Below are 25,616 nucleotides of genomic sequence, written 5' to 3' on the forward strand. Positions count from 1 at the left end.
TATGATCCTTCTCAGTGGGGCACTGGTGGCTCACAACTCTAATCCTAGCTGCTCAGGAGGCTGAGATCTGAGAATGGCAGTTTGAAGCCAACCTGGGCAGAAAAGTCAGTGAGACTCTTATCTCCAATAAACTACTCAGAAAAGGCTGGAAATGCTGCTGTGGCTTTAGTGGTAGAGCACCAGGATTGAGGACAAAGAGGCTCAGGGACAGCGCTCAGGCCCTAAGTTCAAGCCCTCCAACTCCCCACCCCACAGAAAAGATCCCTCTTAAGTATTTTCTTCTCAGTGTGTGCGCATGTGTGTGCACACATGCATGCGTGGACACATGCGCGCACACACTGATCCTAGGGCATGAACTCAAGGCCTGGGCACTGTTCCTGAGCTTTTGTGCTCAATGTTAGCACTCTACTCCCCGAGCCACAGATCTACTTCTAGCTTTTGGTGGTTAATTGGAGATGAGTCTCACAGATTTTCCTGACGAGGCTGGCTTTCAACCATGATCCCCAGATCTCAGCCTGCTGAGCAGCTAGGATTACAGGCATGCCACTGGTACCAGCTTAGTTGCTTTTATATAAAGATTGTATTTAAATTTTATTTGTGAAGTTACTTAGTTGTCTCCTGAATTTTGTAATAGTGGCTCAAGCCTGATGGCTCTCTTTTACAATAAAATTTGCTCAGTTTCAGAAGCTAGTGTGTGATATTCCTATTTTGTTTCAGTTCTGTACATAATATTATATAATCATGCTACTTTTACTTTAGGTTGCTTTAGTTGTTCAAGGTGATATTCTGCAAAATGCAACAACTGTCACCCCTATTATACCAGCTCATTAGCAAAAGCTGCTATTGACATTTTGAAATTCTTCAGGCTGAAACACAAGTTACATTTTAGGCCAACAGCCATCCCTTCAAATAAAGAGACAAGATGCTCAATAGAAAAATCCTCAGACAAGAAGGTACTGGTCAGATGAGCTCCAAGATTCTTACAAGAAACAGACTTGGCCAAACCAACCGTAATATTCATAGATGTAAAATATCTGATTTGAAAAAAATAAACATGTTACAGTTCTTCTGAAAATGAAGGTATCTGAAATTTCATTTCATATGGAGCTGCAAACTCATACCACTGGGGAATGTGCAGGTTGTGGATGATAAATTTTGCTGGCGGCCATGAGAAAAGGTGTCAAAATTGTTCAAAATCATCCTACCAAGGAGCAATGAAAGAACCACTAGCAAAATGGTGACCTAATGCTAGGAGAAGGTCATTCTCTAACCCTCACTGGTGCATAGAGACAGATATCTTTGAGCATTGGCACAGTAGGTTTTCCAGGTGTTTAATCGTTGTTTTCTGAATGACTGACCTCATCTAATTTTTTGAGCCCTGAGCACAAATTCTAATGCTTTCCAAGAAGGAGAAGAGTAACCAGAATTTTTTTTCTTTCTGTCTTTTAAAAAGTTCTTTTAATCAGATAGACCAATGGAATGAGAATAGAGGGCCCGGAAATAAAGCCATGCAGCTACAACCACCCCAAGTGAGACTGCCATACATTGACAAGCTTTTGTACAGCAAAAGAAACAACTGTCTGGGTGAAGAGACAGCCTATCCAATGAGAGGGATTCTTGCCAGCGAATCATGGAGGAATGGATAATGAAAATGTGAGATACAGGCATGCGCATGTATCTCTCTCTCTGTCTCTCTCTCTCTCTCTCTCTCTCTCTCTCTCTCTCTCTCTCTCTCACACACACACACACACACACACACACACACACACACAAGAATTATTGAAGCATAGACAAAAAATTACTGTATTTGCAGAAAACTAGATAAAATTGAAGATTAACATGTTAAGCAAAATATACCAGATGCAGAAGAACATAAAGCATGTTTTCTGTCAAAATCAGCTAAATTTTTTTTAAAGATATGAAAATAAGTTGGAGACTATATGGGGAAGAAAAGGACCAAGTTATAGGAGGAGAGGAGAAATAGAAAGCAATGCAGGGGTGAATATGGCCTATACATGTATGAAAATGTCATAATGAAACACATTATTGCACACAATTGACTATTTTTAAAAATCTTATAAAAATAGCTGGGCACTGGCAGTTCATGACTGTAATCTCAGCTACTCAGGAGGCTGAGGCCAGAGGATCAGGGTTTGAAGCCAGCCAAGACACGGAAGTCCATGAGATTCTTATCTCCAATAAACTAGAAAAAGAAAGAAAGAAAGAAAGAAGTGGAGCTGTGGCTCAACTGGTACTGCACTAACGTTAAGCAAAAAACCTTAAGGACAGCACACAGGCCTTGAGTTCAAAACCTAGGACTGGCACACACACAAAAAAAGTATTTAGATAAAGATAATCTCTCTTAATCTTCTCCCAGGAATTTAGAACATCTCTCCTTGAATGTCAAACAGGTCCTGTCTAAGATAGTACTTGTCAGAGGTGGGGAAAGCAAATGGAGCAGAGAAGAGTGAATATGGTCAAATCCTCTGTACAAGTGTGTAAACATGGAACCTTGAGGATCATTGAGATCCGTTTGAGAGAAGAGGGAGAATACCTTTAACCAAGGTAGAGTGTACGCATTACGAATATGTCAGAATGAAACATCCTTGGGCAACTAATTAATGCTCATGAAAAAGGCCCCTCCCCCCAAAAAAAATCTTGTTTGAAATTCTTCAAGTCTCAGACAAGTCAAAACTAAATATGATACAAATATCTACTAAAACTATAAAGATACTAATTAATTCAGTCCATTCATACTGTCAGCCTTTCTTATCCACAGAGTTCTACATCTGCAAATGCAATTGACCAAGGACTGAGAATAATTTTTAAAAACTGTGCTTGTACTGCACATATGTTCACTTTTGTCTTGTCATTTTCCTTTAAATAATACAATCTAACAGCTATTTATATTGCTTTGGCATTGTAACTAATCTGGAGATGATTTTAAACATATGGGAGAATTTCACAGTGTATACAAACACAAGGTCATTCCATAAGGGATTTGAGCTTCCTTGGATTTCGGTATTTGCAGGTGCTCCTGGAACCAATCCCCTGTGGATGATGAGAGATGACTCTGTTTACTTTTAGAAAGGGAAAAGAGAAGAAAAGGAGAGGGAAAATGTCTAGAAAGTGACTTCCCCTATGAACCTCTCTGCACTAGAGCTGTATCACGACAGCAGTTCATCTTCTCAGTATGGCTGTCTCACTCATTTTACAAATGAGGAAACAGAAATTTGGTGACTTACCATACCTAAGACTACATAGATTCAGAGGAGGATTACATTTCAAGGTCTATTTGACCAAAACACTTGGGTGTTATCTGCTAAGCCACACTGCAACCAGCAGTAAGGACAGTGAGAAAACTCTCCTATAACAATGCCACCACATTCCCTCCTGCACCTCAGTCCAGAAATCCTTTCAACTTGTGTTGTGATTTCTCTAGAAAAATGTGACAGAGACTCTAAGAACCATGAAACATATTTCCTGTCTAGCACCTTCTGACTCAACCATCTCTGTAGTTGTTCTGTGTTTCTACAAAACGCCACAAAACACCTGGAGGAGGCCAAAGTGAGAGGAAAGGAGGCTAATGTTACATGATAGGCTTTCTACTCTACATCTGTTGCATTCGATCCATGTTTCTCTAACTTTGTAAATCTTCATCCCATAAGAAATCTTTTTCTCCTAACAACGACCTCATGAAATTTTAATACTGTAGATATGCTATTTGTTCATATCTATCTATATATATGGATGAATTTATATACATATATATGTTTTATATGTTTAAAAATAAGATTTTTCATTCTTTGCTCCAAAAAACAATTTTTGCTCTTGGAAGGATGATAGAACTTTCATTGAGAATGCATATGACAGATCATTGTTTCTTCAAAGAAAATCTAATTTTTCCAGACACCAGGGGCAACTAAAGTTGCTGTTATAAAGGTATGATCAAATTCTGAATGAGTGATCAAATTCTACTTTGTATGGTTGGAATTTCACTTTCATGAAATTCTTCAATTCTTTCATGAGGTGGCAGAAGTTCATTTTAATAGTTCACATTTCAGAAATAAGCTAGGGAATCACAAAGTACATACAATAACTCCTACATTTGGCTTAAGTGTATTTGCCCAATACCATTCTCAGTACTAGTATTCCAATTTGAGCTAATCCAATCACTGCAGCTGTGGAATAACCTACCTGGTTATTGTATTTCCTTGCTTTAAGAAGTTGAGTCAAGGATGGAAATATGAATCAATAAACCAATGAATTAATGAACCAATGAATCAATGAACCAATAAAAATTCCCCTTTAAAAATTTTTAAATAACACTAGGGAGGGGGGCTAGGAAGGTGGCTCAGTGGTAGTGTGCTTGCCTTCCCTGCATGAGGCCCTGGGTTCAATTTCTCAGCACCACATAAGCAGAAAAAGGCAGAAGTGGCCTTGTGGCTCCAGTGGTAGAGCGCTAGCCTTGAGCTGAAGAGCTGAGGGACAGCGTCCAGGCCCAGAGTTCAGGCCCCATGCCCAACAAAAAATAATAATAATAACACTAGTGATGGAGTGCTTGTCTAGGATGAGTGAAGCTATGGTTTGTCCTTGCAATCCAGCTACTTGGGAGGCAGAGATCAAGAGGATCATAGTTGGAGGTCAGCTCAGGCAAAATTTAGTGAGAACTGCCACTGCCCCCCCCCTCAATCTCAACCAATAAGCTGGGCATGGGGGTGTGTGCCAGTCATTCCAGTTCTTCTGGAAGCCATTATAGGAGGATCTTGGTCCAGGCTGTTTCAAGTAAAAAACGTGACCTTATCTGCAAAACAGGCAGCAGTGTGGCTTACATAATAAAATGCTTGCCTAGCAACTACCTACAAGGCTCTGCGTTTTGAAACCCCAATACTGCTATTTTATTTAATTATTTATATATTTATTTATTTATTGCTGGTCCTGGGGCTTGAACTCAGGGTCTGAGCTCTGTCCCTAAGCCTCTTTGTGATCAAAGCTAGCGCCCTACCACTTGAGCCACAGCACCACTTCCAGATTTTTTTTTCTGAGTAATTTATCTGAGATAAGTGTCTTACGGACTTTCCTGCCCAGGCTGGCTTTGAACCACTATCCTCAGATCTCAGCCTCTTGAGTAGCTAGGATTACAGGAATGAGCCACCAGTACCCAGTTAAGTACTGCTGTTTTAATTCATTAAAAAATGACTTGAGCCAGCTACTCAGGAGGCTGAGATCTGAGGATCATGGTTCAAAGCCAGCCCAAGCAGGAAACTCCGTGTGACTCTTATCTCCAATAAACCACCAGAAAATTAGAAGTGGTGCTGTGGCTCAAGTGGTAGAATGCTCACCTTGAGCTGAAGAGCTGAGGGACATAGCCCAGGCACAGAGTTCAAGCCCCACAACCGACAAAAAGAAAAAGACTTTAAAAGGGCTTTCTCCCATATGACAAAGGATTGCTCAGAACTGTATGATTGTCCTGGAGAGCACTACTTGGCAGCTTGTATTATTATCACAGGTAATTATTGCTAAGCTTGCTTAGAAATAAAGCTATCATCGATAAAAGTAGTTCAAGGATGGAGAAGCAAGAAAGAGCAGCAGATACTGGGATAGAGTCATAGATCCAACCATGGTTGAAACACAGAAATGCACTGTAATGACATTTCAGTCAACAACTAACCACATGCAATAGTGGTACTGTGTGATTATAACACAGTTGAAAAAATTCATAAAACCTAGAGATATCATAGCCACTAGACTGTCATATGGTACAATATGTTCCTGATATGCTTATGGTGATGCTGGTATATACTAAATACATCAATAAGATTATGTACAGTACATAATATTTGAATATGATTATGAATTACTATGCTACTGGTGTATGTATTTAATATGTTATAATTCTTTAAAAAAACAGAACTAAGGCTTCATGTTTGCGAGGCAGGCATTCTACTGTGAGATATGCCTCCAGGGCTTTTATGAACTGGATATTTTCTTAGACAGGTTTTTTCTTTTTTTCTTCCTTTTTTTGTTTTTCTAACATGGACCATACCTGATAGACTACTGTATTTTCCATATCATGGGTGGAATTTCAAGTCATGCTGCCATGCCCAGCTTCTTCCACTGAGATGGAGTCTCATGAACTTTTCTGCGTGGGTTAACTTGTAACCAGGTACTTAGGTGATTTCTGTTGGGCTATATAAGTTCCATTAGGGTAGAATTCTTCAGTTCAGTATCAAACTCATCCCTCAGCACTAATTACCAAACCTCCTTAATTACCAAACCTCCTTGTGTAGTCATTGCTAAATCAACATTTAAAAGTTGGCCTGTGATGGGCATTAACATATATAATTTCTAAACCAGGTACCAGTGTTTCACACCTGTAGTCTTAGCTACTACAGAGGCTGAGATCTGAGGATCAAGGTTTGAAGTCAGCCAGGGCAGGCAAATCCAAGAGACTCTTATCTCTAATTAACCAGCAAAAAACCCAGAACCACTTCTGTGTGTGGCTCAAGTAGTAGAGTGCCAACCTTGAGTGAAAATGCTAAGCAAGATTCAATGGACCTGAGTGTAAGAACCAATGTTAACACACACACACACACACACAAAAAACATAAAGTAAAATGTGCATTCTAATATTGAGGTGATATTTTGTTTTTGTTTTGTTTGAGACATTTGTTTTGTTAATATATTCGTTGAGACATATTGCTCAGAACAGCCTTAAACTCATGATCTCCCTGTGTTACCCTCCCAAATGCTGGGATTATAGGCATAAAACTCCATGCTTGCAGCCACACATTCTAATATGACTATAATTACTGGATTATCACAACTAATTCTTGGGAATTCCTGGGTTTCAGATTTTTTTAATTTAAATATGAAGGTATAAGAAGTGAAGTGTGTGTGTGTGTGTGTGTGTGTGTGTGTGTGCGTGTGCGCGCACGCCCCCACATGCATGCACTCAGGGCCTGGGCACTGTCCTTGAGCTTCTTTTGCTCAACACTAGTACTCTACCACTTGAGCCACAGCTCCATTTCTGGCTTTTTCTGAGTAGTTTATTGGAAATAAGAATCTCATGGACTTTCTTTCCCTGGGCTAGCTTCAATCCTCAGATCTCAGCCTACTGAGTAGCTAGGATTATAGATGTGAACCTCCAGTGTCCAGCAAAAGAAGTGAAAACTTTTGAAGAGACATCACTGAGAGTATATCCCAAGTAATTCTTATTGGGAGCAGCAAAACAGACCAGCTGTCTTTGGAAAAAGAATTACTCAATTTAGTAAAGGATTCTGTTCCAACATATTCAAAAGTATTGAATATTCTCCAAGGCAAGAGTCATCAGCCTTATTCTGAAAAGGACAAGAGAGAAAATATTTAGGTCTCTGCAGGCTATATGATCTCAGTTGGAATTACTCTTGCAGAAATCCAGCCATAGGTAATTCCGCCATAGGTGAGCATAGATGGATTCCAGTAAATCCTAGACAATTAAATTTGCCCCATGGGCTATAGTTTGCTGACTTCTGGAAGGAATAACAAACTCATCTCATAATTTTCCCCTAAAGTGAGAGTTCCAGGACTCTCACTCCTTACTCTGAAGAGATCTAAAAATAATGATAATGAAGACCAGTAACCTCAGTCTAAAAATAATCATTAAGAGAAAAAGAAAGAAAAAGTAACTCTATGCTACTTCTCTTATCTGTCTCATAATCTATTTCAATCCTGTTATGCATTCTTATGTAAAACTCCAAAAATAACTAGAAAAAGCTGTTTGGAAAACAATGGAGAAACCGCTACTTGTGTACATGTGCCAATATTGTGCTCAAAGGCAAATACCATTTTTCTTTGTAGAACTACTTTTGGATTATTGAAGAAACATGTACAATAGATTAAAAGCAAGCAACTAACTGCATAGCAACTTCTATTACTGTTCTTAGCTCTACATATAAACTAAAAGTCTAAAATTTGTGAACTATTTCTGTATCTGAGACACTACAATGAAGACTCTTTTATACTAGAAGGTTAGAGGTTTTAAGGAAAACAAAGAGCAATATACTTTGATGTGAATCATGGGCCTATTACATCTTGGAAGCGGGATTACATTAAATTTTGCATTAATGTTCAAAGTAAGGAAGAATTTTCTGTCTCTAGTAACCTCCACTAACGCTCTCCTACCCCAATCAGCTTCCTGGGATCCTCAATCTTCCCTGAATTGTCACCATTACTCATAACTTAATTCTCAAGATAATTTGCTAGTTGGGTGCAGTGGCTTACACTTGTAATCCTAGCTACTTGGGAGGTAGAGATTGGGAGCAGCATGGTTCAAGGCCAGTCTGGGAAGAAGTTCATTTCAACCTATAAAGGCTAGGCTTGGTGGCATGTACTTGTTATCCCAGCTAGGTGAGGAGTATAAATAGGAAGATGCAAGCAAATAGGGCTATAGAAAGGCAAATCCAAACAGAAGGATTTGAAAATAATTAAAGCAAAATGACTAAAGGCATGGCTCAAATGGTAGAGTATTAAGCTTGAGACACTGAATTCTTTCAAACATCCAGTAACCTCACAAAGTCCTGTCTCTGCACAAACCTCATGCAACTCTCCTCATTCAGCCCTCCTTGTGAATAAAGTCACCTTTATCACCAAAATCTCCTGAGATACCTTCCTCCCTCATTCAGGTCCTCATCACTACAATAAATACCTGCAGATAGCACCTGCCTGACAGTGGGTGTGGAAATATCCCTCTGTGAACATGTCTTCAAGGAAGCACATGGACTCTGAATGCATGCTCCTTCTCTAGATTTCCTTAGTATTTATCAGAGAACATGCCAATATCCCTCAATTTCCCATTGACCATATCTTTGTTTTGAATTCATATCACTCAATCTTAGGTTTTGGAAGAGCAAGAAAAAGGTGCCATCAAGGAAAGAATAGAGAAGTTTAGACAGTATAGGAACATAAAACTATGGCTTAAAAACAAAAAACAAAAAACAAAACAAAACGCTAGAACCAACCACAAATCATAGACAACTGATTTCATCTCAAAGAGTCTCTAAGTACTGAATGACAAAATATGCTAACCTAAACTTCAAATTGTAAAATCTCATATAAAAAATATTAACAAATTCTGTTTTTACAGATAGAAACACAAACAAACCATAAAATAATGAGTTGTGGACTGATGTGTCATTAATAACACTTTCCTGGGTATTCAAGGTTAGTTTGATCTCCAGTACTACCAAAAGAGAAGAGAAATTAAACAGGGACGGGAAGGTAAAGGGAGGGAAGAGGAGAGGAGAGGACAAGACAGGACAGGACAGGACAGGAGAGATGCTGCTGAGAGTTGGTTCCTAAATATTATGAAGTATTAAGTAAGTAAAGCTAAGAGAAAGTTATAAAGGAAGTAATACTTCTTTTTATTATCCCTTATTTTACTTTTGACCATGTCAGGGTTTTACATCCTCACAAATTAACCTAATCATTCAAAAATTCATAACAAGCAAATAGGAGAGAAAAAATTTAATGTAATACCTGTTCAAATCTAGATTTATATGTGTCAGATTAAAAAACCACAAATATTGAACACTAGTTAATGGATTAGTTTGTCTGTCAGCTGTGTCTATAGATTAGCAAATCTACTGATTCCTTTGATTGAAAATATAAGTAGATGGCTTCTACAGTACTGGGAGCAACCTATGTTTTCTACTCTCTCTGAAAGAAGTTATACATATAAAAGAAGAGTGGACTTGGATACTGAGTGACAAAGGTATAAAATAATAAATAATAAAATAGATTGACAGATAGTGATAGACAGATAGTAGCATGACACCCTAAAATCAGTATACATTTTTATATTGTAAGAAATGGTAAAGTTATTGATTAAGCTTAGGCTTTTTAAGTTAGATCTTTATTTTGTCAGTTATGGGACTTGAACTCACCCCAGGGCCTGGGTGCTGTCTCTGAGCCTCTTTCTACTCAAGGCTAGCATTATACCACTTGAGCAACAGGGCCATTTCCTGTTTTTGAGTGGTTAATTGGAGATAAGAGTCTCATGGGGACTTTGCTGCCCAGGCCAGCTTCAAACCGAGATCCTCAGGTCTCAGCCTCCTGAGTAGCTAGGATTACAGGTGTGAGCCACCGATGCCCAGCCAACATGTTAGATTTTTTTTATTACAATTATACAAAAATATTAATAATTTCCATATCAGTAGAGAGTGAAACAAAGAGAAACTTTGTTGATTACAAGTAAAGCATACAGGAAAAAAAGATGATAGGAAACTTGCAAGGTGGCAGAAAGCACAAATAAATGGAAAGTCCAAAATTATGAATAACTTCAACAAATATAAGTAACAAAAGCCCCCAAATAAAACAGAGATTGATGGAATATTTCAATGCCACTCTCTGGGCTATAGGTACAGTGTAAGTGGTAGAGTGTTTGACTAGCATGTTCAAGGCTCCAAGGTCAATCCCCAATACTTAAAAAAAAAAAGGCCACTAAATGTTCTTTGCAAAGCTTACTCATTTGAAACCCAAGGAAACAAATACAATAAGAGTTAAAGACCAGAACAAAGAAGGCAAAGCTATATTAATAGTTCAGAAAATAATCTCTGAGGCAAATATTGAATTACTAATGTAAACAAGAATAAATAAAAATAACACATAATAAAATTCGTTACGAAAATGTAACATTGCATATGTATCTAAGTATTTAAAGGAAAATTACCAGTTATAGTAAGAATGGGTAAACATTAGTAGAGACTAAAACACATTTTTCTTAAGAACATGTGGAATGTTTTTTAAATTGAACACATTTAAGTATTAAGATGTCCTAAGAAATTTCAAACAATATTCCTTCACACCATGTTCTCTGGCTACATGCAATAAAAAGTTAAACATTGACAGCAAATAAATGTCTTAAAATCTTCACATGTTTAGAAATTCTAAACATATTTTAAGTAACTCATGGATTAAAGAAGATAATCTAGCAGAAATTAGAAAATAGAAATTAGAAAATTAGAAATGGTATATGTCAAAATCTATGTGATACAGCTCAAGCAGCCTTTGGAAACTTGCAGATTTTGAAATGCATATGACAGAAAAGAAAAAAGACTAACAGTGAATGACATAAGCATACAACTTGGGAGGCTAGGAAATAAAAATATAATCAATTAATAAGTATTAGATATGAAAACAAAGACACTACAAGGTATCAATAAAAAGATAAATATACTCAACTGAAAAACTTGACTTTGAGATGCATAATCCAGGAATATTCTACCACATGCATAGAAGGAAAGGTATCCACCAATGTGATAAAAAAAGATTTTATATGCAAAATATTTAGAAGACTTCTTAAAGTATTTTTTAGAATGACAACATGAAAGAAAACTGAACAGGAAAAAAACATTCACTACTAAATGTATGAATGATTAGGTCACTCCTCATCAGAAAATGAAAGTCAGACTAATAAGGTGTATTGGGAATTTTGTTAACATTGAAGATTTCACATGTTGGAAATATAAAGAAATAAACACTGCATCCAGTCTGCTATTTAGCTATAAATTTAGCAATCTATAAATCCTTTAACCTACAATTCTGTAGTTGAAATATGCTTTATGTAGCATGTTTATGATAGTGGAAATCAGAAAACACCTATAGTCATCCCTAAAGGGACAACTGATAAATACTAATAATATACTCTACAGATAACTATCTGGTCATGTAAAATAATTTGAGGGGCTGGGTGGAGTTGGAAGAGATGAGGAGAATGATGGACAGGATGGCAAAGATCAAGATGCACTGAACTCATGAACTGATATGTCAAATGGAAGCATCTTATACAACTTTTTATATATCATTAAGTAAAGATAATAGGAAAAATGAGGTGTACTAATAATCAAACCTAACACTACTCAAGAGTGAGCAACATTTGAAATATTTTTTTTTCTTGTAGCTACACCATTTATCCTGAAGAAGTCTGCAAGGAAATCTTACTCTTCACAGGTACCATGAAGAAGGAGTCATAGAAATGTGGATATCTATAAGTGTGAGATCACAGGACTGAGCTTAGAAGTGCTTTGCTTTCCAGGAGACACAGCGTGGATGTGTATAATTACCATCCTCCTGTACATCATGACAAGGGAAGATCTTAGAATGCAAAAACAATACAGAAAATAAGGAACATAACGTGACAGGCTGCATGTGTACGCTTGAGCATTCATAGAAAAGTGACGGAGAGGTCACAGGCCCAAGTGTTGACAGCTATTATGTGTGAGGAAGGATGGAAGGGGTGGAAACGAGCCCTGGGTGAGTTTCATAGTAGATTGTATTACTCTGCTAATGGGACCCACAAGTGTGCACATGTGCATTGTCTGTGCACTATACAAACCGACTCCCAAATGAGCTCATCAAAAAAATATCTGACCTTCTGGTGAAGATGGTATACTCCCATTTCCTCTGTCAACAACCTTGACTCGGGGCTTGGTTGAATCTTTTCTTTTTTCTAAATCTTTAACTGCAAAGAAAGTAAGAAACACAACATTGTAAGTGAGCAGCTATAAGAAAATACTCACTGATGGGCTGCGAAGTTGGCTCAGTGGTAGAGCACTTGCCTTGCATGTCTGAGGCCCTGGGTTCGATTCCTCAGCACCACATAGGCAGAAAAGGCCAGAAGTGGCACTGTGGCTCAAGTGGTAGAACGCTAGCCTTGAGCTGAAGAGCTGAGGGACAGTGCCCAGGCCCAGAGTTCAGGCCCCACAACCGGACCCAAAAAAAGAAAAGAAAAGAAAAAAAAATACTCACTGGATTGTGCAAAAATCCCTGCAAGCCCTGAAAGTATGCATAGGCTTAGAGCACTAAGTCATCCTCAAATATGAAGATTGCTCCCTTTTTTTTTCAATCTTGCCATAAGGAATGAAAAGTAGTAAAGGCTTTGGTTTAAGTATTCACTGTGGGCAGATGTGTCAAACAAATTTAATCTTTCATAACTGCTATAACTGGCATGATCATTCACAAGGAAATGAGAAAGCAGGAGGATAAAACATATTTCATAAAAACCAATAAGCATCCCAGCACCAGTGGCTCATGCCTGTAATCCTAGTTACTTGGGAGGCTGAGATCTGAAGATCACAATTTGAAGCCAGCCTTGGCAGGAAAGTCCATGAGACTCTTCTCTCCAATAAACTACAAAAAAAAAAAATCAAAACAAAACAAAAACAAAAGCCCAAAGTGGAACTGCAGCTGAAGGGGTAGAGTACTAGCCTTGAGCATAAAAACTCAAGGACAGGACCCAGAAGCTAGGCCTAATTTCAAGCCCCAGGAATGGCACCAAAAAAGAAAAAGAAAAAAGAAAAAAAAAAAAAAAACAGAAGAAAAGCTTTACTTAATGAAGAATCTAAATCATTCAAGGCTTTGCCTTGAGCATCATTTTCTTGGATCCAGCTATGGGAACCTCAAGGCAGAGAGATCAGGCTTTAGCTCCAACCCTACAGGGAGCAAGCTGACATGGAAAATGGAAATAAAGTCATGCAAAAAATATTTTATTTTTATTCTAAGAAACTGCTATTTGAGGAGAACAAATCCTTCTATCATGCCAACAAAAATAACCTAGCTAAAATGAGAGGTACTTACATATAATTTATCTGTTAACCAGTTAGCTTGCTTCACTGCCATTATCCCACAGAGCTGAGCAAGCCACACACAAATGGATTTCTTTTCAATGTGTTTTGAATAAGTAGTTAGTAAGGAAGCATTTTAGGGTCTCCTGTGTTTCTTCTTGCTGCTTAGTTAATAAAATGTTTGAAACAATCACAAAACTTTCAGCTTCAAGTGAATGAATCATAGTCTTTTTCTCCTCCTACTGCTACCCAGAGGCTTTAAGAGAAGTTCTTTCAGTCATTCCATAAGCCAAAGAGGCATGCAGCTCCAGTACAAAGAGACAGAGGGCTTATTTATACTGAAAATAACCTAAAACCTTTTTCTAGAGCTCCTGAACAATGTGAGTCTCAAAAGAATGTAATAGTGGGCTCATATCTATAATGCTAGCTGCTCAGCAGGCTGAACTCTAAGGATCCAAGTTCAAAGCCAACTTGCCATCCTTAGGCAGATAAATACAAGAGACTCTTATCACCAATCAACTAGTAAAAAGCCAAAAGTGGAGGTATGGTTCCAGTGTAGAATACCAGCCTTGAGAAAAAGCCAAGGGGAGATCTCAAATCCCTGAATTCAAGCCCCAGTATACTCTCTCTCTTTCTCTCACTCACTCACTCACTCACTCACACACACACACACACACACACACACACACACACACACAATCATAACTTTTATATCATCTGTATGTCCTGCAGACAGGGAGATTTGTCAAATGTCTCTGTTCAAAAATTGAAGAGGAGGTAGTAAATTAGCAGTTTTGCTTGGTTTCTGTTCTTTTCAAAATCAAAAAATACATCTCCCAACATTATGTATATTAGGTGTACAAAGCCCAGATATAATATGATTGTATACAGAGCTCCAGGATCCATGACCTCCCAGACTTTGGGATTGACTTTATGGCAAGATCAAAGAAGGTATTTTCTAAAATAAGGAAAAAAAATATTGTTTCTGGTCAGTCATGGGGCTTCAACTCAGGGCCCGGGCAATGTTCCTGAGCTTTTTTGCTCAAGGCTAGTGTTCTGCCACTTTGAGCCACAGCTCCACTTCTGGTTTTTAGATGGTTCATTGGATAGCACCCAAGCCCTGCGTTCAAGCCCCAGTACTGTCGCCAAAAAAAAAAAAAAGCTACTATTGCCTTATCATATAATCAAAGAGAAAGCTCTGGAAAGTACATTGAAGAACTGTCTAACCACAATGGAGGAGACAATGTTAAGGAAGGCATTTAAAAGCTAAATCTTAGCTAGTGCTGGTGGTTCACACCTGTAATCCTAGCGATTTAGGAGGCTGAGATCTCAGGGTTGCAGTTCAAAGCCAGCCAGGGCAGGAAAGTTCCTGAGACTCTTATCTCCAATAAACTATTCCAAAAAAAAAAATCCAGAAGTGGCACTGTGGCTCAAGTGGTAGAATGCTAAGCTGGAGCACAGAGAGGCCCAAGGGCAATGCCCAGACCCTGAGTTCAAGCCCCAGGGTCAACAAAACATTAATTAACTAATTAAAAGCTAAATCTTAAACAATGGATGGGAATACAACAATGCTGGAAAAGAAAAGGCAGATATTGGAGCGATTCATACAAGGTTAGATGAAAGATCTTTCAAGATCTCTGTAAATCTAAAAAAACAATTAGGTAACCCCTTAGAATATAATACCACAGCCTCAAATCTAGTCTTAGGACACAGCCCTGGATATAACTTTAACATCTGTAAATACATACTTCTGAACTGCCCTTGGGCTGGCTTGCTTTCTTTGTCTTTATTGTATGCAATGAGTTGAACAGTGTAATTCTGCTCAGGCATAAGACCCTGAATAATTGCTTTAGTTGCAGTATTCTGGAGATTCAGTTGATTGGTTTTTCCCCCTGAAATAAAACAGAAAGGTAAGTCAATTTTACTATATAAGATTAACTATATGTGTAAAGAAATTGTAATCATCAACAATCAAGATTCAAAGAAGCAAAAGATGTTTCTTAAGATGTACTTTGGTTACACGTATATATAGACTATCCAGCATAATGTTTCAGTAGACATCAAAAATTAAATAAATGCATTCAAAAATGCATAAAGTCTTGGCAGGATAGGTGGGGTCAAGAGAGATGGGAAGAGATGACACTGATCAAGGGGCATTGTTCTCAAAATTGTTATGCTGAATTGAAACCCCTTTGTAGAACTACTTACAGATAATTTTTTTAAATAATATATTTAGGGGCTGGGAAGGTGGCTCAGTGGTAGAGCGCTTGCCTTGCATGCCTGAGGCACTGGGTTCGATTCCTCAGCACCACATAAGCAAAAAAAAAAAAAAGAAAAAAAAATAATAATATATTTAAAGCAAAATACACATAATGATATGCAAGTGTACAGCATATAATTATAATAATAGAGAGCGGGGTGCCAATGGCTCACACCTATAATCCTAGCTACTCAGGAGGCTGAGATCTGAGGATCGAGGTTCAAAGCCAGCCCAGGCAAGAAAGTCCATGAAACTCTTATCTCCAATAAACCACCCGAAAACCGGAAGTGGTGCTGTAGCTCAAGTGGTAGAGTGCTAGCCTTGAGCTGAAGAGCTGAGGGACAGCGCTCAGGCCCAGAGTTTAAGCCCCATGACCGACCAAAAAATAATAATAATAATAATAGAATTTCCATTCTCATTTCAGCTATGTTTTTTATTAGATAACAAATTGATATCTACATTAGGTAAAAAGGCATTTATAAAAGTCTGACAACAAAACATACTATTGCTTGTATAATTCTAAGGAAAATCATAATGTAAGACTAGAAGATACCTCAATATCAGAAGCATGCTTCATGAAAAGCAATTACACTTGAAAGTGAAGCATGAAGCCAAGTGTTGATGGCTCATGCCTGTAATCCCAGGCAGAAATCCATGAGATTCTCATCTCCAATTAATCACCAAAAAGCAGAAGTGGAGCTGTAGCTCCAATGGTAGAGAGCTAGCCTTGAGAAAAAAAAAGCTCACTCATAGTCAGGACCCCTGCGTCCTTGACTTCAAGCCCCAGAACCAGTACAGCCAAAAGAAAAACATAATAATAATAAGGTAAAGGGAGACAGGAAGTGGCTGAATGTAATTAGCTAGCCATGCTAAGGTTTTTTTCCTCTGAATCCCTAAAATCATTCAAAGCATCCTTGGGACGTGGGCAATTCTGTTATCTTAAATCTGACCACCACTCACTCAGGAACCACTTAACAGCTAGCTTGATTCATTTAAAAAAAAAAAAAATCTTCCCTCACCATCAAATTAAATTGATACTTAATGCCTTCTGGAAAATGTTGGTTAAATACTGATCTGTCATGCAAAACTTCTGATTTAACTTTACTTCCTTCATTTTAGCTATCATAAAGTGTACCAAGGAAATCTTCTTAATATGTATTTCACACTTAAAAAAAGATTTTTAGAAAACCTTGTATAAGGATCATATACATATATATACACAAACATACTAACTACAGTATGATATTTTCAGAGGAGAATTTGAATGGTGTAATTCTTTTGAACAACTAACTTATAGTTTAGTAAAACGAATACTAAATCAAAGGAAGAAGAGTAGATAAAGGAAGAGAGGAAGAATGAGGAATAATATATAATATATAATTTTCACATGAAAATGGAACTAGGAATTGAGCCACATCTCCAGTCCAGTTTATTGCTAAGTATTGTGGCGATGGAATCTCTTAGACTTTTCTGTGTAGGTTGGTTTTGAGCCACAGTCCTATAATCTCAGCTTCTTGAGTAACTAGGATTACTGACATGAGCCACCAGTACCTGGCTCAATTGAATTTTAATTCAAATTTTCTACATATCAATTTTATATTCATGACCATGATTTAGTTTATCATTTATATCAATGTCTACTTAGACTTTATAGTTATAAAATGACTTAATCACCTTCTATCAAGTTTATTATCTATAATATAATTTTTCAGTATAATTTATTCAAGTAGTCATAACTACTTGACACTCACATGTATTTTTATGTGTGTGCTGGTCCTGGGACTTGAACTCAACGCTTGAGTTTCTTTTGTTCAAAGCTAGCACTCTACCACTTGAGCCACAGCTCCATTTCTGGTTCCTTCTTTTTTTTGTTGTAGTTAATTGGGGATAAGAGTCTCATGGACTTTCCTGCCCTCTAGCTGGCTTTGGACCACAATCACCAGCCCACTGAGTAGCTAGTACTATGGGAATGAACCATCAGTGTCCAGCTGTATTATTATATTTTTAATATCATTTTATTACTTTTTTATTTATGTGGCACTGAGGAATTGAACCCAGGGCCTCATGTTTGCTACACAAGGACACCACCACTAAGCCAAAGTCTTTATTCCATATCAAAACATAGTATGACTTTTTGATCATCTGAAATGTTGGCCTAAAGAGAATCACAGTGAAGCCAGGAGTCACTCCTTGATGAATGATACTTCTTGGATTGCTGGGTAAAATGTCAAGCTCAAAATATCAAATAAAACAGAAAATTTTGGAATGATCCTAAAGCAACTGTAGATTTTTAATTACTTATATATAAAAAGCTGCTAATGCTCTAGAAAACACAGTTGATTTTTTTACCTGAAGTTGGTGTCACAAGGAGTTTATATCCACCAAATTTCCCTCTAGGAGCCTTCCATGAAATCTGTATACTGTCGTGAGATAGCATGTTATATCTTAATCTTGTGGGCGGAGCCACTGGAAAGGAAAAACAAGGTTAGTTTAAACATGGAAACTTTTTAAAACTTCATTGGTTAAGTTGGAAAGTCAGGGCAATATAGTCAAAAAGACTTCATCAGCTTCAAAACACATTCTTTCTACACCCCATTAATGAATTGATCAGTTTGAGAAATAAGATACACTTAGGCGCATTTGTTTTTCACTCAGTGGACACCCATTTGTCCAACAGTCTGTCCTGACAAATCTCAGCTTAGTGTCAGAACTAAATACTCTAGTGTGGCTAACTCATTGAAGCCAGCCTTCGAAAATGTTTTTACTATGTTTTAAAGGTCATTTTCTTCCTACTTGGAACATGGGAGTGTTTCTAATCTACTCTATGGGGACTACTTTATGAACATCTTTGTGTTTTTCACTATGCTGATCAATACTTTTGCTGACATGCAATTTGAGAAGGTAATTATAGATACATGCTAAGAAGATGTTGACTTTTTTAACAAATTGAATGATTATAAAAACATTCTGGATCAAACTAAAGGTAATGTAGCGGGTGCTGGTGGCTCAAGCCTAGAATCCTAGCTACTCAGGAAACTAAGATCTGAGGATTGTGGTTCAAAGCCAGCCCAGCAGGGACATCCATGAGACTCTTATCTCCAATATACCACTCAGAAAACCAGAAGTGGCACTGTGGCTCAAGTGGTTGAGAGCTAGCCTTGAGCTGAAGAGCTGAGGGACAGTGCCCAGGCCCAGAGTTCAAGCCCCATGACCGACAAAAAAAAAAAAAAAAAAAGATAATGTTGTTTTGTAAAGTTTCAAGAGTAACTGATCTATATCTGTCAGATATATACATATATCATGTGTATGAATTAATATTTGATCTTTTTTGACAGTTCACAAAAATGTACAAATAGATCTGTTGACATTTTGTGTAAGTCATTCAAACTTTCAATCACATGGTACTTTCTATAAATGTTCCAGAATTTTCAATGAAATGCTATACTATGAATGATTTTATTCTGTAGTATATCGAAGTAACATCAAAAATGAAAAGCTAATGAATAAAAGAGAATTTAGCACCGGTTACCAATCTATACCCAGACTTTCTTTCTTGGCTTAGGTGTATAGGGAAAGGAAATAAACATTCTCCTAAAGAGCTAAATGGAATTAGGTATGGTGGTTCATGCCTTTAATCTCAGCACTGGAGAGGTTGAAGCAGGAAGACTGCAGTTTTATTTAGATCCGCCTGGACTGCATAGAAAATTCAATACCAGTCTGAATTACATTTAGCCAGACTCTGCCTCAACCAAAAATAAATACACAAAATGTAGAAAGGATGTGGCATAAGATGAGGCTTGGGAATTTGGTTTCCAGTTTTCTCACTCATTACTAATTCACCATTAGCAAGTGATTTATTCCAAATCCATGGTTTCTTTATTAAAAAAGAAAGCTTTTTGAGAAGGATAGATCCTCATTTTAATAGAATAGTGGATATGATGCTTTAAATTTGGTGCTTGCTAAATATTTGTTCTCCTTCTTTCTCATTTCATCTAATGACTGAGTTTAAAAAAAAAAAAAACAAAAGAAAAGAAAAGAAAACCACTTATATAGCTGGGCACAGGTGGCTCACACCTATAATTCTAGCTGCTCAGAAGGCTGAGATCTAAGGATCACGATTTGAAGCCAATTCCAGGTAATAAAGTCCATGAGACTCTTGTCTCCAATTGACTAGCAAAAACAAACAAAAACGAAAACAAAAACCAGAAGTGGAGGAGGTGTGGCTCAAGTGCGGAGTGCCAGCCTTGAGGGGAAAAACAACTAAGGGACAGGGGCTGGGAAGGTGGCTCAGTGGTAGAGCACTTGCCTTGCATGCCTGAGGCCCTGGGTTCGATTCCTCAGCACCACATAAGCAAAAAGAAAAAAAAAAGCCGGAAGTGGCGCTGTGGCTCAAGTGGTAGAGCGCTAGCCCTGAACTGAAGAACAGCGCTCAGGCCCAGAGTTCAGGCCCCACGACTGGACCCAAAAAAAAAAAAAAAAGCTAAGGGACAGCTCCTAGGCCCTTAGTTCAAACCCCAGCACTGGTGCAAAAAGTGAGAAGAAAACAAAAAGAAAGAAACTCATTGAAATCCTCATGGCAGTAGTTAAATATGTGACCTTGCTGCTCAAGACTCATCTGTGACTCCTCACGATATGGCCACCCTGCTTCTGTGGAGGGAGTTTCCTCTTAAGAAACCACCCTTCACCTAGGTCTCCTTGGCTCAGGCCGAAATTTTCTGAATAGAGACCCGGAAACACAACAAATCAAAGAAAGGTTGGACAAATGGGATTGCATAAAGTTGCAGAGCTTCTGCAGGGCAAATGACATAGCTAGCAAGATCAATAGAAAGCCCACGGATTGGGAGAAGATCTTTACTAGCCATACAACGGACAAGGGTCTCATATCTAAATATACTTGGAACTCAAAAAATTAAACCCCCCAACAACAAATCCTCAAAGAAACAACTGCCCAATAAATAAGTGGGCGAAAGACTTAAAGAGAAACTTCTCTGAAGAAGAAAGAAGGATGGCCAATAGACACATGAAGAAATGTTCAACATCCCTAGCCATAAAAGAAATGCAAATCAAAACAACATTGAGATATCACCTCACTCCAGTTAGAACCGCAAAAATCAAGAACTCTAACAACAACAGATGCTGGAAGGGATGTGGACAGAAAGGAACCTTACTTCATTGTTGGTGGGAATGTAAACTTGTTCAACCACTTTGGAAAGCAGTATGGAGGTTCCTCAAAAGACTTCACATAGAGCTCCCCTATAACCCAGCAATCCCACTTTTGGGCATTTACCCTAATGTTTACAAACAAGACCACACTAAAGCTACCAGCACAACTATGTTTATTGCAGCACTATTTACCATAGCTAAGATATGGAACCAACCCAGATGCCCCTCAGTAGATGAATGGATCAAGAAAATGTGGTATATATACACAATGGAATTCTATGCCTCCATCAGAAAGAATGACATTGCCCCATTTGTTAGGAAATGGAAAAACTTGGAAAAAATTATATTAAGTGAAGTAAGCCAGGCCCAAAGAAACGTAGGTCCCATGGTTTCCCTTATTTGTAATATCTAGTATATGTATGAGTCAAGCGGAAAAGGTCAGATAATGTGATGTCAGGAAAATGAACCCTTAGATGTGTATTTTAATGTTTTTTTCTTTCATGCATGTGTTTCTAACACATTTATAAGATTATCTCTGTTGCTTTGTATGTCCCTCCCCCACAGTATAACCCCTGCTTTCACTATATTTGATGTCAGTATAACTTGTGGAGGAGATGGGGAAAAACCAGTTGTTTAAGGATACAGGTGGACCTGTTGCAACAATGAGAAGTACAAGTTGTCATGTCCAAAACGAGCTTTACAACGTTGGTGCGGGGAGGGGGGGGGGGAAGGAGAAGGATTGGGATTGGGGGGGAGGGGGGAGGCTGGGAAGGGATGTGAAGGATAAACAAAGGAGGAGGCTGCAATGCTTGGTAAGAAATGTACGCATTATCCTGCCCATGTAACTGTAACTCCTATGTACAGTATGTTCACAAATAAAATTAAATTAAAAAAAAAAGAAATGCACTCATGCTCATGTAATTGTAACCTCTGTACAGTGTTTTAACAATAAAAAATTAATATAAAACAAAAAACAGCTGTTTAGAAAGGAAAAAAAAAACCACCCTTCGCTGAGCTAGATGAAGCAAGAACTCACTAGTATACAAACTATCTAGTCATCTGAAATAAGTAAACACTGATGGATACAATCTCTTCCCTCAGTACCACCAATAAATAAATGAATAAATTAACAAACAAAACAGTAAATAAATAAGTTTTAAAAAGAAACAAGTACTCTCAAGTTACCCTTTCCCACATAAGTAGAGAGTGTATTGGGAGGCAGAGCTATCCATTCAGATGAGCACAGTTATTCACAAATAGCCAGATCCTATCTCAAAAACCAAGTGGGGGGGGGGGAGGGGAACTAAGGCAAAATGGACTAGAGGGAAGGTTCAAATTGGAACAGTACCTGTCTAGTGTGTGTAAGACTCTGGGTTAATTCCCAGGATCACAAAGATAATACCAAAGTACTACCATTTGACCTTTTCCCAATAGATCATGGCTAATGTCTACGTAAGTTGTAAGTATTTCCACTATCATTGAAAAGAAAATCTTGTTTACAAAGTTCCTACTTCTTTTAAGTTTTTGCCTTTGCTGAAAAAATACATTGGGAAGGAGGAATGCTAGTTGAGGAATTTTTGAAAGACACACAATTGTGGAAGGCACTGGGCCTTGAGCCAAAGCCAGGGCAGCAAAATTGACAGAAACCCTGTAGAATGTCATGGAGAAATAATTAGTCTTATCTCATGGAACAAAAATTTGTGTATATTTAATACCAGACCCATGATTTATTTTTTTTCTTTTTGGCAGAACCAAAAAAAAATCTCTCTCTAGTCCATCTACACTGTGCTCAACTTCCAGTAATAATTATAAATGCTTCCACGAACTGGACTTAAAAGTCAATCTGTGCCAGTTAAAATTGCAATTCTTAAAAAAAAAGTGTTAAAAAAAAAGAAAAGAAAAAAATAGGGGTAATGTTTCATTACTGACACACACCCAGAACCCAGAGGAAGCCAACAAACTCATCTTGGCAGGGAAAAGTCAGACTTCCTTAGCAGGATACCTGCCCAAGACGACACCTGTGAGCCTGTGAACCCCACTCCACCAGGGAAGGAAAGGGAAGATACAGGCTTAGACTTATTAGTCAAAGTATAGAATGTTTTCTAGACTTGCTCTGTTGTATTGTGCTTTGAAATGGCTCATTTTCCTTGAAAGCCAAAGAATCACATTGTAATTATTCCCATGGGCAAGAGAAAATGTTTTTAATGTCATACCACTGAAGTCTCAATATCAAGCATCTAGGAAATCCTACTTCACAGTCTACATATGAAGTGGATCATTTTCCATTGTTTCCTTCCTTCTTTTCCTCCCCCACTTCTCAGATCTGTTTAAAGCCTATTGTTCTGACAACCAACAATCTATGTACAGATTTATTTCTAGTGAAATATTCACATTTGTTTCTGAAAATAATATGTGGGGAAGAGGGGCAGTACTGGGGCTTGAACTCAAGGCCTGGGCCTGGTCCCTTAGCTTTTTGGTTCAAGGCTCACCTAAGGCTTTTTGCTGGCTAATTGTACATAGGAGTCTCACAGACTCTTCTACCTTAACTGGCTGCACAAACCTCAGATCTCAGCCTCCTAAGTAGCTAGGATTAACAAATGTGAGCCACCAATGGCTGGCATTTCTGAAAACACTTGTCTTTTTTTTTTTCTTTTGTCAGTTGTGGGACTTGAACTCTGGGCCTGGGCACTGTCCCTCAGCTCTTCAGCTGAAAGCTAGCGCTCTACCACTTGAACCACAGCGCCACTTCCAGTTTTCTGAGTGGTTTATTGGAGTCTCACAGAGTTTTCCAGCCCGGGGTTGGCTTTGAACAGTGATCACCATAGCTTAGCCTCCAGAGTAGCTAGGATTACAGGTGTAAACCACCTTTCTTATGTAATAGCACTCTGGTTTTCATCCAAGAAACATGGCTACCTCCTACCACAGGGAGCCTGGCTCCTGTTAATCAACCACACGTCCCCAACTCAACACATAATCCAGGGTAGAAAAGAAGGAAAACAGCACAGTAGTTTTATTCCAGTGACATGTTCTATAGAAAATAGCCATTAATCCCTACAGGCTGCATCTCAGGACGTTCCCACCTATCTTTTCATGATTGACTACTGAACTTTTCTTTTAATTATAATACTGCATTCGCCACCTACTAGAAAAAAAAGTTAGCCAGGAAAATGTTCTTTTTAATTATTACTCCATTCAATTTCTCATAAAGCAGTGCTCATTGTCAGGGGGCAGTGTGGTGTTCATGTATTTGGACTTTTCTGTGACCCTCAATTCTGAACCCTACAAGTTAACATTTCTAAAACCACTTTATCACATGTGTTCTTCTTGTTTTGTTGGTGAGTGTTTTATCACCATACTTCAGTCTCTGGGTTATTCCCAAGCCTCTGATAATGTCACTTTTCATATATATGTATACTTACTCAGGGTTAGCACCATTTTTGTGTAAAGGGCTAAGAAATAGATATACTGATTTTTGAGGACATATCTATCACAACCACTCTACCCTGCCATTATAGCATAAAAGCAACCATGGGTAACATGGCTATGGCTAAGCAAATATGTGTGGCTGTGTTCCAATAAAACTTTATTTATAAAAACAGGTAATGGGCTGGATTTGGCTCATAGATGTCTGCAGTCAACTACAAGAATTATGTACAGATATCAGTAATACAAAGAGCTGATTTCATAAGCTAAGTTTAAAACAAAGTAAATTATTATTATAAACATATAAACATTACATCAACTATCTCTGCCTGTGTTGATCCTTAACTATCTTTATTTGCTACATTTTAAGAAATGGAGAAATTTAACTAGCTCTGACATGGTAGAAATACTTTGTCGACGTGGATGCTGAAGTTCTTCATTAAGAGGATTGTCTTGGTAACATGCAAAGCTGACTTTCACTGATTGTGCTTTCAAAAACTTTTCAGAAAGCTGTTTAAGCATCTGCCACAAACACTATGGATTACTGGTGATGTTATAACCCTTGCCAAACTTGTGTATTTTTTTCTATAGTAAAAACAATCAGAAAAATAGGTAAAATCTAACCTACTTCCTTCCTAAACATGTATTTGTACCAATGAAACTTTGTTATGATAGATAAATAAGAATGATGATAGTATCCAGACAGCTAGACTCCCCAGACTCTACTGGTTTTTTTTAAAGATTTCAATTACCTTGACCCTGGACGATGGTGCAGAAATAAGCAATTGCCACAAAAGCTGGAATCAGCCAGTATCGCATCTTGCACTGGAAAATCTTCATTGTATTTTCTGTCTTTTACATGGGGTGTAGCAACTACCTGGAAATACAGAGCACAGGATTCCCTAGATTATTATATAATCCCACAATTACCTAAATAATAATAATGATCTAAAAATAATTATCTAAAAAATAAATAATACAAAAAATTATCTAAAATACAAAATGATAGAAAACTGACTTTTGAGAATAGTCTGTGGCGGTTTTTTTTCTTAATGTTTGAGAGAGAAGCTCAGATTGTACTCTGTAGCTCTTCTATAAGGACATAAATTGTATAGTGAATTTCCCAAGTAGATCTAATATATCCGTAATAAACAATATAACCAATCACT

At 37.8% G+C, this 25,616-nt stretch overlaps 1 protein-coding gene across 3 annotated transcripts in view; it reads right to left on the reverse strand.

The window, feature by feature from the left end:
* Positions 1-25,320, reverse strand: part of Col14a1 (collagen type XIV alpha 1 chain) — a 167,833-nt gene extending 142,513 nt beyond the window's left edge. For all 3 annotated transcript variants that reach the window (XM_042673144.1, XM_042673143.1, XM_042673146.1), the window contains exons 1-4: positions 25,200-25,320; positions 18,211-18,327; positions 15,350-15,493; positions 12,410-12,499 (exon numbers count right to left, since the gene is read on the reverse strand). In XM_042673144.1, coding sequence (XP_042529078.1) covers positions 12,410-12,499; positions 15,350-15,493; positions 18,211-18,327; positions 25,200-25,287 — 439 coding nt within the window. In that variant the 5' untranslated portion in view covers positions 25,288-25,320. The remainder of the gene's footprint in view (positions 1-12,409; positions 12,500-15,349; positions 15,494-18,210; positions 18,328-25,199) is intronic.
* Positions 25,321-25,616: the final 296 nt, after the last annotated feature.

The sequence above is a fragment of the Dipodomys spectabilis genome, unplaced genomic scaffold (genome assembly GCF_019054845.1).
Source record: "Dipodomys spectabilis isolate Male_0828 unplaced genomic scaffold, ASM1905484v1 ptg000783l, whole genome shotgun sequence".
NCBI lineage: Eukaryota > Metazoa > Chordata > Mammalia > Rodentia > Heteromyidae > Dipodomys > Dipodomys spectabilis.